The sequence below is a fragment of the Akebia trifoliata genome, chromosome 4 (genome assembly GCF_017979445.1).
Source record: "Akebia trifoliata isolate Shusen 1 chromosome 4, ASM1797944v1, whole genome shotgun sequence".
NCBI classification, from domain to species: domain Eukaryota; kingdom Viridiplantae; phylum Streptophyta; class Magnoliopsida; order Ranunculales; family Lardizabalaceae; genus Akebia; species Akebia trifoliata.
The window spans coordinates 5751139-5770150 of NC_141378.1; the positions used below are offsets into that span (position 1 = coordinate 5751139).

Here is a 19012-nt window from a genome sequence, read left to right on the forward strand (position 1 = left end):
CTTTCCGGATTCTAAACCACATCAAATATAGTTTATTTTAGAGCTTCTTAAAGAGAGGAGACCAGACCTATTGGATATAATATTTCTCTGAATTACATAAGAAACTCAAACACTTGCGTCGGTCCCTCTCCTTGTTATTGGAATCGCGAAGAGATAAATATTAAAAGAAACCTAGAGAAACCCTAAAATTTAAGCTCTGAAAATGTCTGGAACTGCTGCTCAAGAGGAAGATAAGAAGCCAACTGATCAATCGGGTCACATAAATCTCAAAGTCAAGGGCCAGGTATAGACTACTTCTCTGTTCTGCCTTTTTTTTTTTTTCTTTCGATCTTCTTCAATTACAATTGAAGATTTGTTCTCTAGGAAGTTTTAATCTAATGTATCGTCTTTATCTATCGAATCAATAGTGGTTGGTAGTTAACTTGGTGTTTGATCTTGGATATCTGTTTACTTATATTCCTGTAATTGACTTCTCTGCATTTGCAAATTGGAGTTGATTTGATCTCTTGGTTGAGTTGTATGTGGGTTAAGATTCTGTATCCGGAGTAAGTTGTCGTGCCTTGGGCGTGTGAGGTGAGGCCGAGTTCTGCCAAACCTAGTTTATGGTCATTTAATTTCATTGTAGGGAGGAGGATTGATGCATGCTTGAAGAGAATGAGAAAACCTTGATACGCTTTCTCCTTTATGTGCAAATCAAAGAGATTTGCAAACTGGAATGACATAACAAATGGAAATAAGGAATTAAAAAAGGCAACATGAACAACACACCACAGTTTTTTACATGAAGATCCTTTCAATGCCAAGAAAATACAAGACATGGTAAAGAAATTTCCCAATGATACCAAGTGATTGCAACTATTTGGAAAGAAAACAAGTGAATATTAATTAAATTTTAAGAGTGTGTTCAATCATGGAGGGAATTTAAATCCTTAAGGAATAGAGTTTGAGTTCTTCTTCTTAAATATGCTCTTTCTAAGCTGTCTAGTATTCCTTTATATAAAGGGAGGGCGTTTGAGGGCCATATATAAAACCAAGTATTGTGCCAAACATTTTTCAATATATGGGTTAGAAGTTTCGGAATGGGGTGATTTATTGTGAGGATGATCTCTATGGTGAGGAGATCATCCTCACCAAAAATCAGCCCATTCCAAAACTTCTAACCCCATCAAAAGTGGTTTACAAAATTGGACAGTCCATGATTATTCAACTTGTAAATTGGGGTTAGGATCCTCACAAAAAAATCAGCCCCTTCCGAAACTTCTAACCTATGTATTGAAAAATGTTTGACACAGTGTTTGATTTTGTACATGGTCCTTGAACTTGATGCTAAATAAAGAATACCTGTTGCTTGTAGTTCTCCTCCTTTATTTAATCAAGAAAAGGAGTTATTCTCCTGTTATGTACCAAAGCAAAGTTATAAGGAAGCAGGGTGAGAATAGTTCCTTTAAGGGACCAAGGAGACGGGTGGTTAATTCTCCAGCATGCTATTTTTGTGTGTGAAATATGTGTTCTTTTATGTTTCTTTCTTTTTAGGTAGTTCATCTCGACCGTGGTTTTAAAACTCGGTTTTGCATCTCGTCTCGTCCATGCTAGATATCAAGTCATCTCGGACGAGTTTTCCAATACATTTGAGATGTCTCGTTCAAAAACATGAAACATGAACATGAGGTTTTATATCTCATCCGAAAAATTGACTTGTCCGTTCATCTCATCCATGCTTGATACCGAGACGATTCGGGTGATACGTATCGGTTTCGGACTAGTTTTGAAACCAAGATCTCGACTGCCTATTGTACTTTTTTTTTGGTTGCAATAAAATTATTCTTATAAAAAATATTAATTTTAATAAAGAAAGACAGCTTAAAGTAAGCTCATCTATAAGCTCTTTCATGCGAGTACTCTTGATAAAGGAAGTTAATGAAAGCGAGTTGTGATAATAAAGGAAGCTAATTAATGATAGTTGAGTTTTGGAAGTAGTTTTCGATTTGAACACAGATCCATAGCCTGCTCTCTATGTTATAGAGTGAAACATGTATTTAAAGATACAGTGTGTGACACACTTCGCACTTATTGCAATGGGGACACAAAAAATCATGGGCTGTTATTCAGTAAATTTTGTAGCCTATTAATGGGTTGGATGAATTTTAGGGATATATGAGTCTTTTTTTTAGTTGTTTTATGTTTTCTGAGTCCTTGTTTAGAAGTTTAGTATTAGGTATATTAAATTTAGTAGGAGAATTTTTATCAAATTATGAATTTTACTATTTTTTTGAGAACTTTCTCTTTCAAGAAAGTTACTTAGTGTGCAATGTATAGTTAAATTAGAAGTCCTTTAAGTTTTAGCAATTCGTCTTCTCTATTTAAATAATGTAAAAAAATTATTTTAGAAAGATTTTGATGAGTAATTAAAAAAAAAAATCTTTATGGCTTGAATGTAGGGGTATCCAAGTTGATGATGCCATGGAAATCATTAGGGGTAATTACAAGGTAAATCTATCATTTAAAGAAAAATTAATTAATTTTTTTTTTTGAATCCATCAAGAAACCCATAAGGATCTTTTAACTCCCTTAATATGAAAATTTTCATAAATAAATCAATGAGATTAGGATTAGAGAACCAAGGAATGTGGTGAAATCGATGGGGGTGTAACAATCCCCATGATTTCACTTATAGTTAGAAAAGAACGAAGTAACAAACATGTTGACTTACGATCGGTTACTAAACCTGATTTGTCAGCTTGATCGTTTGAAATCTATATTTGATGGATCGAAGTTAAAAAAAATATATACATAGAAAATCATATCTTCCACACTCCCCCTCAAGTTGGTGCATAGATATCTATCACGCCTAACTTGGACAACAAATAACCCAATCTAACCATAGCCCACAACAACTTTTTTTGTTGCAATAAAGTTACATAGAGCTAGGCATTGAAAGATCAAGCTTAGAAAAGGATGGACTATAACCACAATGCCTCACACACAACCATTGGCTATAACGTGATATTTGGCCTCAAATTAGATCTAGACACTATAGATTGTTTCTTACTATGCCAAAGATGGGGTGATTAGCTTGGCTTTGAGCATATCCCATCATCTTCATAATACTACTGAATCGCTCAAACCAAACCCTGAGAGATTGTTTCAATTTTTTATTGAGGCGGCAAACTTACCCTACACTCTCAAGGAGTTTGAGACCAGGAAAGAGCCTCATAATACTTCTTCCTTGAGGTCGATCGATCAGAACTTATATCCGAGTGATCAGATATAAAAAAATACGCATAAAAAGTCATATATACTATAAAAAATCCATCCAATCCTCTCTTCACGATAAACACCCTATACCATTCATCTTTTCTCCAAATCTATCCTATAGCATATTAGTAAATCCTTTTTCATTCTACACCTAATTATAACATCCTAATTGCAAAATTTACATTTATTTGTTCAACATCTACCCAATTGGGATTGTTGAAACCTTAACAATGGTCAATTAAAACCCTTTTCATCTTCTTCTTCACCTAATTAACCTTTCCACCACTCTTCTTAAAGTAGAAAAGACCTAGAATCTATAAAACCTAGGTTGTTCTACATCATATCACCTCGAGACTAGGGTTGTCAACGGATAGGTATCCGATCGGATAGTGCTATATCCGAATTCGAATCCGAAAAAAATAGTGATATCCGAATTTGAATCGGATCGGATGTCACTAACCAATATCCGAATTCGTATCTGAATGAGTTATCGGATATTCGAAAATATTCGATTCGAATTTAAATAATAAAAAATATTTGATTTAGAAAAAATATTGAACTTACAGAAGAGGTGGTTGTGAAGCTCTTGATTTTTGATCAAGCACAATCAGCCATCTTCAATTCTAGATTTTCATCTTCAAAATGTTTCAAAATCCCTCATCTTCAACTTGTTTCAAAAACTCTTGTTATTTGCTCAAGTCCATTCATCTTAAATCCTCATCTTTAATCTATATCAAGCAAATCCTCAAGAAAAACGTGATTTAAGGGAAAAATCAAGGATTTTTGGATTGAGATTGGAGAAGAAGATACGGAAGGAGATTTACCTATGCTGAAGAGTACGTCGCCGTTTGATCATTGGAAAAACACCGTCATTGTTCGTTAATCCTTTAGGGGAGATGAGGTGAAGAGAAAAAAATGAGTATAAGTAGAAGATGAATAGTTGTCTTTACTCTTTAGTTTGAAAAGATAATTGTTTAAATTAAATGTAAAAACCGTGGAAAATAAGTTATTGTCTTTGACTTTTGAAAAGAGAATTGTTTTAAATATTAAATGAAAGGAAAACAGCTGTCTTGTCTTATAAAGAGGGAGAGAGTAAAACGATTGTCTTGTCTTTTATATATATATATATATATATATATATATATATATATATATATATATATATAGAGAGAGAGAGAGAGAGAGAGAGAGGAAAACAGCTGTCTTGTCTTGTCTTAATTAATATATATATATATAGAAAGAGAGAGATATTTATATATTTACTATGTATGGCATTCAAATCGGATGTAGCGATATCTGAATTCATATCCGAAATCTATTTGAATCCTAAAATCACATCTGAATTCAAATCCGATATCCGAAAATTTCGGATAATATCCAATTTTTCGAATTCGAATTCGGATTTCAACTATCCATTGACACCCCTACTCGAGACTGATCTTTTATCTTGTCTTTGATAGACACTTTGAAAAACACACTCATATTGTGTTCTCTTCATGCACTTCTTAGTGTAACTACAAAGACACACATCCATATAAGAACCAAAGACCTACATATAGCTTTGTCAGTGTGGTTTCTTCAAAGAGAGTTAGCTCCATCAACATGATTGACTCACAAAAATGATGATAATTCATTGTATTTGGTGGTCAAAGTTGTCACTCTTTTCAAGTTTTGTGGTTGACCCGAATTCAATTATTTGATCAGAAAATTTGGATGCTTGGTTGCCCATTATACAATTATTTGATCAGCAAATGTGGTTGCTAGACTCTTACGTCAAAATCCACCTCTTAATGGAGTCTTCAAAAATTTTACCATCATATATTCAAAGTCAACAATTGCTGCTTTTCTGTCTTCAAGAAAATTTTGCGCCTACATTATCTTGGTATCAATTATTGGGACCCACCTCCTTAAGAGGAGGGAACCAAACAATTTCCCCCTTCTGACTTATGTGGAGTGACGCACCATGTTCCAACCCTACATGCTGTTACATATCTCACACTTGTCTTCGGCTAAGAATGTCTTCATCCTATTTGAAGGATTATTTTCTGTATAGATCTTCTCAAGTTCTAGGTGTTGATTTTCTTGAAAATCCTGAATCCAATGATATCTTACTTCGATATACATTATTATAGAATGAAACTTGAATTCTTACTCAGAGATGGATGATGCTCTGGCGATCATGGTAAACGTTCCCCTCTTGTTTAGAACCAATTCTTGAAGAAGTCTTCATCCATATCATCTCCTTGCAAGGTTTAGTAGCTATGTTATATTCTGACTCCGTATTAAATAAAGCCACATAATTTTGTAGCTTGGACTGCTCCCCCTGCAAAATTAAATAAGTATCCTGATGTGGAGTTCTTGGTGATTATATTAAAACTTCGGGAACTCTAGGGGTGTAGTTGTCATTAATTTAAAATATCAAGGGAATTTTTTATAAAAAAATAGCGGAATCTAAACTCCAAAGTTTTATCTGATTCCCACAGAAGCTGAAATCTGGTATTGGAACAACTTCAGGCTTCTGCTGAAGCCCGAAGCCAAGGCCATTGCTTGAGGGTCCATTAGTGGGAATCTGGCCCTCAAAAGCGTTCACAGATGCAACTTTAGTAGCCGTTGTGTGTTTTCTTGTACCCCCAAAAGTGCCAAAGTCAACCCTGCTACTTTTGAATTTAATGATTACCTTCAAAATGCAACAGATATACATTTGGTGACGACTTTGCCGTTAATTTCCATCTGGTTTTTCATTTGATTTCACAGATTGTCAATCATATGTGCTAATATGTCATATATGCTGTTATTGTTTGCTGTTCTCTCACCCATTTCACTGTTATTGTTTGATTGAAGGATGGAAATGAGGTGTTCTTCAGGATCAAGCGCAGCACCCAGCTTCGGAAGCTCATGACTGCTTACTGTGACCGACAATCAGTAGACTTCAACTCCATTGCATTCTTATTTGATGGTCGTCGGCTGCGGGGAGAGCAGACCCCTGATGAAGTAAAGTTTTTCTTTTAGTAATATTACTTATCTTTAAGTAATATTTACAGGTCTCAAAAACATAGCTGTATCCACATAGTCTATCTACTCATCACTAATACTAATCCAATTGGATGGTTGTCGGAATCTGAGCTTGGGGCATTCTATTGAATAGTTTAAGAAATGGAAAAAATTGAGGTAATTTAGTAATACCCCCTGTGAAATTGGTGATATTAGGTCTACCCCCTGCAAAATGCCAGATTATGTTTACCCCACTTGACCAAAAGTCAAGGTTGCTTTTTTGTTGATGATTTAACGGTGAACTTTAGATTCTTTTTTCTTTTCAAATTTTGATTTAGTAATTTGAGTTTTTGAACGACATTTAGAATAAAATCAAATTTTCATCAGTAAATCATCAACAAAAAGCAACCTCGACTTTCGGTCAAGGGTAAACTTAATCTGGAATTTTTCAGGGGGTAAACCTAATATAACCAATTTCACAAGGGAATTACTAAATCTCTCACCAAATTATATGGGTAATTTAAACATAATATCCATCCAAGTTTTGGTGCATACTTGGGACGCCCTCCTGCGTTTTCAAATTGATGATTACCCTCTTGAACGTGGTCTTGTATGAGAGGCTAGAAAATGACCAAGATGATGGCATCTTCTCTTGCTAAAAACTATTGATTTTACTCTAAAAATCCATTCTATTCAATCTTTAGAATAAAAACTTTGATTTAGTTGGTAACCCTTGATTTTGGAAGTCTTGTTAGGTAAAACTTTAGTTTTATCATCTTATTGATTTAGAGGATGAAACAGTAGTGAAAGTCGAGTAATTAATCAGATCGTGCTGAAAACAAGTGGCTGTCTTGTCTCCTAAACTCAAGGTTGTAGAACAAGGGTTGTTGGGAAGAGGTTGAAGAAAAGTGTATTTTGGCCATTTTTGTTAGTCAAATAGAAGCCCACAGTCAAGGGAGTATAGTCACCAAAGTCTCCGACTTATTGAAAAAGTCGCAATTAAAACGTGACTTTCTTTTATGAACTTCACGATTAAATCACGGATAATACGTAAAATAATGAGAATGATGTTGATTTGTTGGTTTTGATGTGTTAATGAATCCTAATTTGGGCACATGATTGTGGTCGTTTTTTTATATTTTGAACCTTGAATATGTTGTGAATCTATAGTAGGAACAATTACAGAACCCTAACCTAGCTCGATTTTTCCTGACCTTTTCCTGATGTTTTCTGATTTTACCGAATTTTCCCCTTGCGGATTTATTCCTGAACACCCCGACTTGGTGACTATGCAAGGGAGGTATGTCGGTTTGAATTTGCTGTGAACTGTCTAGGAGCATTCGAAATTACCCAAAAATTATCCTCACAAGTGCAACCTATTTACCTTCTTCTCCAGAAAACTATACCTTTAGTATGGTGAGCTATTTAGTCTATGTATGTCATAGGAGTTGGTACTTGTAGATCATCATACATTTTGCCAAACATGCAGGGTATAAAGAAAAATATTTCTTTGGAAAATTAATTCTTTCGAAAATGATTGTAAGAAAATAGGCTTCCCAAGAAAGTATAGAGGTTGGAGTTTGATTGCAGATGTGAAAATGTCAATAGAGAGTTGTAATTTAGATTTTGGAGGAGGGGCAAATCTTGAAAAAGAATGTCCTGGACCTAACGAGAAAATCATTTTCCCAAGCGGACCTCAAATCTTTGGGATCACAGGCTATATGTTGTTGTTTGTTTGGGTTGATGATATTTTCTATCTTATCGGGATAATTGTTCTCACTGGCAAATTTGTTTTACCATTAAATGGGCAATCAAACTTGTGTACAATTGCATTTTGATTAGAAAATCATTTCCATCGTGACATTCTTACAATATCATAAGACCCGTAATACATTTCTGTAATTTCACTTGTCTGATTTGTCATTTTACATTGGGTGTAGCTCGAAATGGAGGATGGTGATGAAGTTGATGCCATGCTACACCAAACCGGTGGAGATAGCCATGAAAGTAGTCTTTTACAGTGAAGAAACTACATATGCTTTAAAAGATGGAGGATGGAGTTGCTGTCAAGTTTGTAATTTTGGTTTCATGTTTCAAGACTTCCCTGTAAAGAAAAAGGATTCGCCAAGACAATTAAGTTCTAAATTTCATCTTATTAGCTCTACCTTGAGATTATTCTCCCGTATTTGTTAGATCTGTTTTTTGTTGAATGGTTGTTAATGATCCTCTTATTTTGTTATGGAATTCTTGAAATTGTTTTTGGTTCTCTAATTGTTCAGTCGCCATTGTGTTTCTTTACTGTTTTGCCCAAATATTTGGGTTGGCTACATGATCATAATATCTGTATTATAATATTGCAGGCATCTAGGAAATTAAATTGTGCTGCTGGTGTGTGATAATCATTTCATGAGGTGTCAACTTATCTTAGTTTGGTAAGACATGTGGAGTGTTTTTCCGAAGCTTTGTGTCCCTCCTCCAATAACCAATCCTTTATTTAAAATAAAATTTTCATTTTTTTAGCATTATATTTCTCTTTATTTTCTTATCTTTTATACCCCCCTCCCCTTCAGTGCAACCTTCCATCGAAGACCAGTAATATTTTGCAATCCCTCTCTACGTGATCGACGTTCTCTCTAATACCCTTTTCCACCCTATAATAGTTCCATTCTTTTGCTCTCTCCTTCAATCCTTTGTTTGCTTAGTGGTTGGTTGGCGATGCCGTGGGAGTTACCTGTATTAGTTGGTTTCTCTATGTCTTCATTTGGTATGTGGCGTATGGCATTTTGCTTGTTTATGATAAAAAGATGGCTTGGCAAGATAAACCAGTTTTAAGCTTGCTTTCCTTCAATTTAACCTACAAAGGATGCCATTTTTGAACTTAAAAGATTTTCATCTTGCATGAAAGCACAGCATTTAAACTTAATGTTTTAAATTAAAAGATTTCTATTAAAAAAAACCATCTTAACATTTAAACTTAATATAATCAGAGTCATTTTAGATAAAATAAAATAAAAAATTACAATTGCACATCCTTAAAATCAGTTCTTTAGTTTTCAAAATTACAAAAATATCTATTGTACGATGTTATTTTCAAAATCACCCTTCAATAAATATTTTAAATTATAAATAAATCCTTTAGATACACCTGCCTTTGCACATGCCAACTTCTAATTATTATTAATGAGAATTTATTAAGAACGAAAAGCATGGGAGATCAGGAAGACTTACATGGCATGATTATAGACTAATGGACTTTCAGACACAAAATCTCATTTTATATGAGTGACTGATTTAATTCTTAAAAATTGATTACAAATACTAGAAGGTAGCATGTGCAAAAGTCATGTACCAAAAGGGCTTATAATCTGTAACTTAAAACATTATTAAAGGATTTTTGAAATTATGATATAAAAATGATATTTTTATAATTTTAAGAACTATTGGAGTGCTGTAGGTTGTAATTTTCTTGGTTTGTGATCATAATTATATTAAGTTCAAATACAAAGGTGAGTGTCGAACTAGTTCTACATACAAATATGAAAAAATATCAAAACATTCTTGAAATTTTCAAAATCTCATCAAGATAACTCAGATCTCGGACAAAAATTAAAGAGACCTACTATTGGCAACCCTACTTTTACTTATTACACCCCCAATTTCTTAAATTATTTATCCCACCCCAATTAAAGATTAAAACACTTATCAAACATTACCAAGGTTTGGCTCAAATTATAATCTTAACATTACAAAACATTATCACACTAATTCAAACACTTCCGATAGTTATTTACAAATATGATTAGACTCATATAAAATGGTGAACCTCCATTTCCTATGGTAAAATTCTGAGTTTGGTACTTTGTTTATTTTAATTTTCAAAACATGTCTTTTCCAATTAATTCGTTACTTTTATAATCAACGAATTTGTTGATAAATGCAATCAATCTCATTGAAAATTTATCAACAAATTCGTTGATTATAAAAGTGAGGAATTCTCTGAAAAACATGTTTTAGGAATTAAAATAAAATGTATACTAGAATCAAAATTTGGTCATAAGTTGCCTTTTGGGAAATATCTCCATATAAAATCCTAAAAAATAAAAATAGAAATCTAGCACCGAAAAAAAAGTGAAGAAATCTTCTATTTACACCCCAACTTTTACTTATTCTTAGCCGTTCCCTTATTATTTTTGAGATTTTTCTCAAAACATACTTAATTTATGTCTAAATTCTAATTTCAATACACCCTTCATTTTTATTCCCAAAACATGCATGAATTATTTTCTAACGAGTTCGTTGGTAGATATTTTTAATTTAAAATGATGAATTCGTCGATAAATTTAAATTCAAAATATCCTTGATTTTAAAGTGATGAGTTTGCAACTAAATTTAAAAATAAAATATCCTTATTTTTTTAATGAGAAATTCGTTAATAAACTACATTGAGTTCAAAACTTTAAATTAAAAATACCTACCAACTAATTCATTGAAAAATGATTCATGTATGTTTTCGGAATTAATATGAATAGAGTACCCAATTCGGAATTCGAAATGATAATCCACCTATTATTATTGTTGTTAAATTGTAGTGTAATAATTAAAAGTGGAAAATGCTGAAATCACACAAAGTATTTACTGCAATTCTCACAAGTCTAATATGAGATGTGCAAATAACCATAGATGTGTTTCCTCGCGATACGATTAAAAATCATCTACGGTTATGTATGCACGTTCACGTCAGAATAGTGAGAATCACAGTAAATACTGTGTCACCCCAGCACGACTCATTAAAAGTTGGAGTGCTAGCCACTATTAAAACTGTAAAGTGACTAGTGAAGGCAATAACTAACCTGTCAGTTAGAAGACAGCCGCGCGTATATTCCTTGCTTAGGAATTCCCTCCATCTCTCTCACACATTCATAAACCCTACCCCTCACAAGAGGTCTCGAGGTTGCTCTCTCTGTGTCTTCTTCTTCTTCTTCTTCAATGGTATTGTTCTTGTTTCTGTTTCTATTGGTAAAGTTCGGAGTCTTCATTAATGGCAAAATTCCCACAACACTTGATGGCCCATTCGATCCCATTACAGTTCCTTTCGATGAAAACTTACGTGGAAACGCCGTAGATTTGCCAGAAACCGATCCTCGTATCCAAAGGCGTGTCAAGGGTTTTGAACCAGAGCAGATCTCTGTCACTCTCTCTGCTACCCATGACTCTGTTTGGATCTCTTGGATTACAGGTCTTTTTGTTTTTGTTTTTCTTCAATTTTATTTGTTTATTTCCATCTGTAGAGTTCTTATCGATCCGGATTGTCTATTAATGGAGACCATATTAATTTGATACAATTAAGATTAAGGTAACATCTGAAACAATTTTATGTTTATTCTTACAAGAATATCGAATGCTTCTTTGGTTCTAAGAATTTGGGGTTTCTGAAACTGAATTTGCAGGGGAATTCCAAATTGGGGATAATATAAAGCCATTAAATCCCGAAACTGTAGCCAGTGTTGTTCGATATGGGAAGTTAAGATTTCCATTAACTCATGAATTGAAAGGTTATTCTCTCGTTTACAACCAGCTTTATCCTTTCGAAGGCCTCCAGAATTACACTTCTGGAATCATTCACCATGTTCTTCTTACAGGTACGTTTCAATGAAAATTATCTGTGTACTTTAACATTTACAATTAGTATGATTTTTTTTTTTGTAAGTATAAAGATTTTATAAATTTTGGAAAGGAGAAGATACAAAGGAGGCAAAGGTAGCCCCCAAATAAGGAAAAACTATGAAAACCAAAACTACAACGACACAAAAGCATAAGAAATCAGAAAAACTAAAAGCAAAACAAGCAATACCAAGAATTACACAAGCTTTCCCATCTAAACACAATATCGTCAAAGAAGACCCGGAAAAGTCTTTGATCAGCTTAGCCCAAAAATACATCGTCACCAGAATCTCCATGTATACCATGTGCGCATTATTCTTCTTTCCTTTGAACACCCTATTATTTCTCTCCTTCCAAAGACCCCACGATATGGCCAAAGGAAGAATAGCTCACAAATGCCTCTTTTTATGAGAAAAGATATTGTAGTCCCATCCTTCCAGTAAGGATTGAAAGTTTTTTAAAAGAACCCAACACATATGAAACAAGGAAAGGAATGAAGACCAAATGTCACGTGAGAACAAGCAATAAATAAGAGTATGATTCACGGATTCCCCATGTGTCATACAAAGAGAGCAACAATTTGAAGTGACTCACCCCCGAGAGATTAAATTGTCTAAAGTGAGAATCCTCCTTAAGGAGGCAAGCTAGATGAAGAAAGATACTTTGGACGGAACAAATGTCGACCAAATGGCATAGGTTGGGAAAGAGTTTACTGACCTTGGGTGAAGGACCTTGTAATAAGAACGAACAATGAAACTTTTATCTTCAGCCTTGATCCACTCCCTCTTGTCCTGATCATTCTCCCTGACTTGTGACTCATTTAAAAGGTTGAGAAGAGATGTCACCTCTGTTATAGGTTGGGAAACATTTAGTATGATTTTTATGTGTTTTTATTATTGTTATCTTATATTTTTGTTCCTCTTATAACATGTTGAACGATAATTACAAACTATGTTGAAAAGTTATATACAAATGAATACTTGCATCTGGTCCACAAGGTGGGCCTTGATCTTATTTGCCAAAGGCATCATGCATGGATGGATAGTCTATTTCGAACAGATATTCTCCACATTCCTCGACAAAAGGTATAGTTTTAGATAAGAGTTAATAGCAAAAAAGGATTCATATTTCGGGTAAGACTTCAATGCTTCTGATGTTGTTAATATTGAACAATCATGTACCACTTCTTTCAAGATTATGAGCTGCAGCCCTGATGAGCTCTCCGAACTGGAGAAGAACAACTTCTATCTCTCAAAAGCGGGATAAACAATTCGAGAAAGTTCTGGGAAGTGACAATGACTTGAATTGGATCATTATTCACAAATAAAATACCTCAAGTTATGTTACTGGATATGGTAAGCAACATTAAATTCCTACATCCAAGCAATTTGTTGCTACTTAAAGTCACGAGTTCCTAGAACTTATCTTTTAGTTTTCTAGAAATTTAAAATTTTCCATGCCTCATGGTTCCCTTTCAGAGATCTTTAGTCAACTTTTAAACTTTTGGGTTCCAATTACAGTTCTTGATGAAAGCTTACAAATTAGATAACTGATTTGATGAAGTATCACCTTATATTCCTTTTTTTTTTTTTTTTTGAGGAAAACAAAGATGCCCAAGAAGGGATAACAACATATAAATGCCTTCCTTCAATTGAACATAATGAGTGCAACTAATGATCTGGGCTAACCTCAAAATATCATAAAATTCTAGGTGGCTAAAGAACTCTTGGAAAACAATGAAAAGGTTCATTTAGGACTTGGACCTTTTATCATGCTTGACTACTAATTGTAGCAACGGTACAAAATGAAGTCTTAAGAAATGGTTAACAAATTTTAGGGAGTGTCCCACTTGTGAGTCTGGAGCTTTCTGTAGATAATATACAGTAAAATGTTTCTATTTGATTGCAGGTTCTTGCATTCCATGAAAATATGATGCTGCTATTATTTTTCTTTTCTTTTCTATTTCTTTTTCTTTTCTTGTTTTTTGTTTTTGAAGAATAGTTTTTCTTGGTTTTGTGTTCCATCGGTTTTTGAGAATGATCCAAAAATGTGATGGAAGAAAGAAAACTACCAATGGATATTGTTCTCTCATATTAGCAGTTAATTAGACTTAATAGTTTTGGAGTTGTTGGGTACTTATGCATCTCCTCCATCATTGCATCTGTAGGGTTGAAACCTGGGACACTATACTATTATCGTTGTGGAGATCCTTCTATACCAGCTATGAGCGATATCCATTATTTCAAGACTACGCCAGTTTCTGGACCAAGGAACTATCCAGAAAGAATTGCAATAGTGGGAGATCTTGGTCTCACATACAACACAACTTCCACGATCAGTCACTTGATAAGTAACAGACCTGATCTTGTTCTGTTGATTGGTGATGTAACTTATGCAAATCTGTATCTCACAAATGGAACTGGGTCCGACTGCTATTCTTGCTCATTTTCACAAACTCCAATTCATGAGACCTATCAGCCTCGTTGGGATTACTGGGGAAGGTAACACAGGCACCCTTACCCTTAGTTACATATTTTTTTTGTTTTTTTGGTTAACATTGTGTTTTTCTTTTAACGCTTGGTGCTAGAAAATGGTACAAGAATTCTGGATAATTTGGTTCTGTTTCTTTATATCTTTTGTGTGTGATTAGTAGTAATGTTTGGTTTCAGGTTTATGCAACCTCTGGTGTCCAAAGTTCCAATAATGGTGGTCGAAGGGAACCATGAGATAGAAAAACAAGTTGAAAACCAGACATTTGTAGCTTATAGCTCTCGATTTGCCTTCCCAACAAAAGAAAGTGGATCATCATCCACATTCTACTATTCCTTCAATGCTGGGGGAATACATTTCATCATGCTTGGTGCCTACATTTCTTACTACAAATCAGGTAAATTCTGTCTCCTACTTTTCATGTTTGGCCTCATCAAGTGGGCACAAAGGCCAATGATGGCACCAGGAAGGATTTTGTAGAGGTTAGAAGCCCTAAAATGGTGAGAGGAACACTGAAAGCCTTGACACAATATACATCTAGTTAAGAGTTTAATACTTGTATAGGATTCAGTTGCTGCCTCCAAATAGTTGGGGTAAGGCTGCCAAATTTCTGTCTAAACTTCATCTGGCATAGGATATTACTCTGGATCCAATGATAGGTATCCTTAAACATAAAATCAAAACCCTGTTAATATTTTCTGCTCATTTTGACGAGTAGCATAAATAAACAGAGAAACAATTTAACGCCCCGTTAAAATCTCAAGCTATACTTTGTCTCTTCAACTTTTTGATTCAGACTATGTGGTTGGTGTGCCCCAACTTGGATGGATAATAGCCCAAAATCAGATTGGAGGGCCCTAACCATCTGGTTCAGAACTAAAACCAATATTGATGAAAATGTTAAGGTTGAAAGTCAGGACTCTAGACAAAGGTCTGTACCAGTGTAATGTAGGTGTCTGATTGGTCGTTTTGGGCTGGAAAGTTCTAACCTCCAATGGGTTTGGAGGCACTGTGTCTATCAAACGGCTGAGATGGGAAGATGTTCCCCAAAGAAATCCTATAAATTGGATCTATAGGAAACCTGTACTAATCTCTAGGAAATCTGTATTTCTCTTCCCATCTCAGCTGTTTCTTGGACAGCAAGCCTTGAATGTTGTTGGAGGCTAGAAAAGTTCTTTCAGGCTATGTTCTGTCCAAAAGTTCATCTGCCAACTGTATACTCCAGATTGATGATTCAAAGGTGGCATGTATTGCTTTATGTCAAAGGCATCATTCTCCATGCTTCCAAGCCATGCTTTAATAAACATTGATTTCCTTTGTAATTCTAAGTGACATTTTGAAATCAGTAGTTTGTATCACCTAGACCTTTAAATAATCATGGCCCTTTGAAGTTTTTGAACTTCTTATCTTCCTTTGTTTTAATGTCATATAATATGATCAATTCTACTAATTTCCATTAGCAGTTCAATTACTTCTACATCTTGTCCATCCTTTTGGCTGGTTTACCTTGATTCAAATATTTTTAGCAGAGAGATGAGCTTTGACTAATCTTAACTGCCAAGTGAAACATTATGTCATTTACCATCATAGGGGATCAATACAAGTGGCTGAAGAGAGACTTAACCAATGTGGACAGATCAGTAACTCCGTGGTTGGTAGCTACTTGGCATCCACCTTGGTACAGCAGTTACAAACCTCATTACAGAGAAGCAGAATGTATGAAGGTGGAGATGGAGGAATTACTCTACACTTACAGTGTTGACATAGTCTTCAATGGCCATGTAAGTGAACAACTCTACTAATGATAATATTCCCATGTTCTTTTATTTTCTCATGATATTGAGTAATCATGACTTGATCCCGTTTCAGTGTTTTCTTTTCCAGTTATTTGCTTCAGTGATTTTTTATTTATTATTCTTTTATAATGGTACCCAAAAGACGATATGTCTTATCGTTTACAGGTCCTACGTAGGAGACCTCCAAGCAAAAAAACTAATATGATCAGAGTATATAATTATCTGATATGTGACCTTGTAGATTTTTAGAAAAAACAATCAATGACCCATATTGTAGATCAGTCAGAGTACTACCATCAAATGGTAGGTCTTGAAGCCTAACTTCTTATTATAATTTGTAGTATAAGGACCCCAAATCATCCATAATCTTTTGTATGAATTTCTGACACTGAAGAATGATTCTTCCCCCCCCCCCCCCCCCCCCACAATTTGCCAGGTTCATGCCTATGAGAGATCAAATCGAGTTTATAACTACTCATTGGATCCCTGTGGTCCCGTTTATATCATGGTTGGAGACGGGGGTAATAGAGAGAAAATGGCGATCAAACACGCTGACGAACCTGGTCAATGCCCAGAACCATCAACCACACCAGATGAATACATGGGTGGTTTCTGTGTGACAAATTTTACATCTGGACCCGCAGCGGGTAAGTTTTGCTGGGACCGGCAACCTGAGTACAGTGCATACAGAGAGAGTAGCTTTGGCCATGGGATCCTAGAGGTACTCTTGAGTCTCTGATACTGCACTTAATCTTTCTAATCATAATTTGGTTTATCGTGTTCCTTGTAAATATAACTCATCTTAACTTGTTTTGAGATCCTTACCTTTGAAGGTTTTAGAAAAAGATGACCGTTAATTTAGTTTGTTATTTTCCCCATAATATTGCTCATCTCTAGTGTTATAAAGAGCATGACCCCACCCATCAAATATTTTCGAGAAAACATGTAAGTGTAGAATGGTGGCAATAACAGTAAAGCCTGGCAGTGTGCGATACAAAGGGCACTGCTATAATGGCTTAATGGTAGGTGACTGTTTCCATTGTTTTGTTTTAGGTGATGGTATTTGAGCAGTAAAAAATGATATATAACAGTAACTTTATAGGAGAATTGCCATTATTGTGTGCTTATGACTGACTGCCATTTTCAAACCATGCTGGCATAAATCTGGGATGCTTCAATTGGTGTCAGATAGGCAGGGCTCTCAATGAGCAGGTTTGGGTGAGCCCTAGCCCATCCCTGAAGGAGGTGGGCGCACGTAGTCCAGCCCTAACCTTAGCGAGCCTGATCTGGCCAAGCACTTTATAAAATTGGAACTGGTTCTTTTTAACATTTTTTATTTATTTTAAATTTATGGTTGATCAGGTGAAATTCTCGATTTTCATTGATTGGGTAGAGCCTTTTACATAGTTTCATTTCTTTATATTTTACTCCTTTATAATCATTTCATAGAGATCAATAAATTATAATTTGTAACCATGTTTGTCATTATAACTAAAATATAATACTAATCTTATTGTAAATAGATTTTTTGTGTTAATATAACACAAGACAGTATTATGTTGAATATATTGCGGCTGGGATTTAACGGACTTGAAAACTATTTCTCTACCCTCCTTTGTGGTATCAAGATCAAGGCGTTAGTCCTCATTTATTTCTGTCGGACTGGGTTGGTTAGCGGGCCAATGACATCACAGATAGGATCCCCTTGTCACAGTGAACCATTGGCCAGCACGTTTTAGAGAGATTGACATGAGTAGAGTTGAAACTAAAGGTGATATATGAATTGCAGGTGAAGAATGAGACACATGCTCTATGGACATGGCACCGGAATCAGGACCTCTACAATAGCACTGGGGACCAAATTTATATAGTGAGGCAACCGGATAGGTGCCCCGTACAACCAAAGGTAATCAAGGCACGGAAGTATTCTGTTTTTAATTGAAGACTGTTGAAGCATTTTAGTTTGAGAATGGGCATCACCTTCTGTTGTAGGGCCTGACACCATACCTTGAAACATAAACAAACCTAACAGCTTCAGCTGAAGAGCCAGAGTCCCCTGTAGTCCTATAAACAAGAGAAGAAGACAACTTAACCAGGTGCATTTGATGGTGAAATGATGTAAGAGCTTCAATTAGGTAAACATTTTTTCTTTTGGTTTGGTTGTTTATACATGACCCTCTCTGGTTTTGGTGAATATTTTGAAACTGGTGATATATCCTCTTGACTGCAGTCTTATGTACTAGACTAATAGGAAATGTCTGAAATATCCTCATTTTCAACCCCCCCAACACACACACACCAAGAAAAAAAAAATACACGTCCCTCTCCAACTATAGGATTTGGTGATAAGATCACCCCTTGTTCTCGGCAAGAGTTGTAGATGATGGGTTCCCAAGGAAAAAAAAATCAAAAGTTTTTTTAAGAATCGGGTATTGCCAAGTAAATCAAAGTTTGCACCCTAAAGATTTAAGAGGTTGAAGACAATTGATTTTCATCATTTTTGTTACTCATTGAACACAATGGTCAAGGGGTATGTCACAAGTATGGAAATGCAAGATGTCTTAAATATTCACCAAAACCATGAGAGGTTTGTCTAAATCGTCCCCTTTTTTGTTGTAAGTTTATTACCTCTTACAAAATTTTAAATTCTATAATGTTCTTGTTAAACCAAGTGCAAGGTGTGTACCTTTTCATTACAATCTTTTGAGGGGGTGATATTTCATTTTCTACTATTTTACAATCTAATTTATGGGATACGTGATCTTGGTTCAGATTGAAGTTTTCATTCCTGCTAACCAGTCCATAAATTCCACTCCCTT

At 34.9% G+C, this 19012-nt stretch overlaps 2 protein-coding genes across 4 annotated transcripts; both read left to right on the forward strand.

Annotated features, from left to right (window-relative positions):
* Window positions 1–70: 70 nt before the first annotated feature.
* LOC147403282 (small ubiquitin-related modifier 1-like) lies at window positions 71–8517 on the forward strand. Of its 2 annotated transcripts, none has more exons than XM_086438799.1 (3): window positions 71–283; window positions 6097–6246; window positions 8187–8517. In XM_086438799.1, exons 1-3 carry the CDS (start codon window positions 203–205, stop codon window positions 8268–8270), a joined length of 315 nt encoding a protein of 104 aa, XP_086294925.1. In that variant the 5' UTR covers window positions 71–202; the 3' UTR covers window positions 8271–8517. The 2 variants fall into 2 exon arrangements, with proteins under 2 accessions (XP_086294925.1, XP_086294926.1); XM_086438800.1 differs by lacking the exon at window positions 71–283 and adding an exon at window positions 5310–5437.
* Window positions 8518–11123: 2606 nt separating this feature from the next.
* PAP15 (purple acid phosphatase 15) lies at window positions 11124–18925 on the forward strand. Of its 2 annotated transcripts, XM_086438802.1 has the most exons (8): window positions 11124–11482; window positions 11694–11885; window positions 14075–14408; window positions 14577–14794; window positions 15988–16178; window positions 16630–16914; window positions 17983–18099; window positions 18186–18925. In XM_086438802.1, the coding sequence occupies exons 1-8, from the start codon at window positions 11233–11235 to the stop codon at window positions 18210–18212; spliced, it is 1614 nt and encodes a 537-aa protein (XP_086294928.1). In that variant the 5' UTR covers window positions 11124–11232; the 3' UTR covers window positions 18213–18925. The 2 variants fall into 2 exon arrangements, with proteins under 2 accessions (XP_086294928.1, XP_086294927.1); XM_086438801.1 differs by having other exon boundaries at window positions 17983–18925.
* Window positions 18926–19012: the final 87 nt, after the last annotated feature.

Excerpts from the sequence above, each read along its gene's own strand:
- LOC147403282 (XM_086438799.1), top strand. The coding sequence starts at position 203 with ATGTCTGGAACTGCTGCTCAAGAGGAAGATAAGAAGCCAACTGATCAA. Across the intron at positions 284-6,096 it reads ATCTCAAAGTCAAGGGCCAG|GATGGAAATGAGGTGTTCTT; the intron begins GTATAGACTACT and ends GTTTGATTGAAG. Across the intron at positions 6,247-8,186 it reads GAGAGCAGACCCCTGATGAA|CTCGAAATGGAGGATGGTGA; the intron begins GTAAAGTTTTTC and ends CATTGGGTGTAG.
- PAP15 (XM_086438801.1), top strand. The coding sequence starts at position 11,233 with ATGGTATTGTTCTTGTTTCTGTTTCTATTGGTAAAGTTCGGAGTCTTC. Across the intron at positions 11,886-14,074 it reads TCACCATGTTCTTCTTACAG|GGTTGAAACCTGGGACACTA; the intron begins GTACGTTTCAAT and ends TTGCATCTGTAG. Across the intron at positions 14,795-15,987 it reads CATTTCTTACTACAAATCAG|GGGATCAATACAAGTGGCTG; the intron begins GTAAATTCTGTC and ends TTACCATCATAG.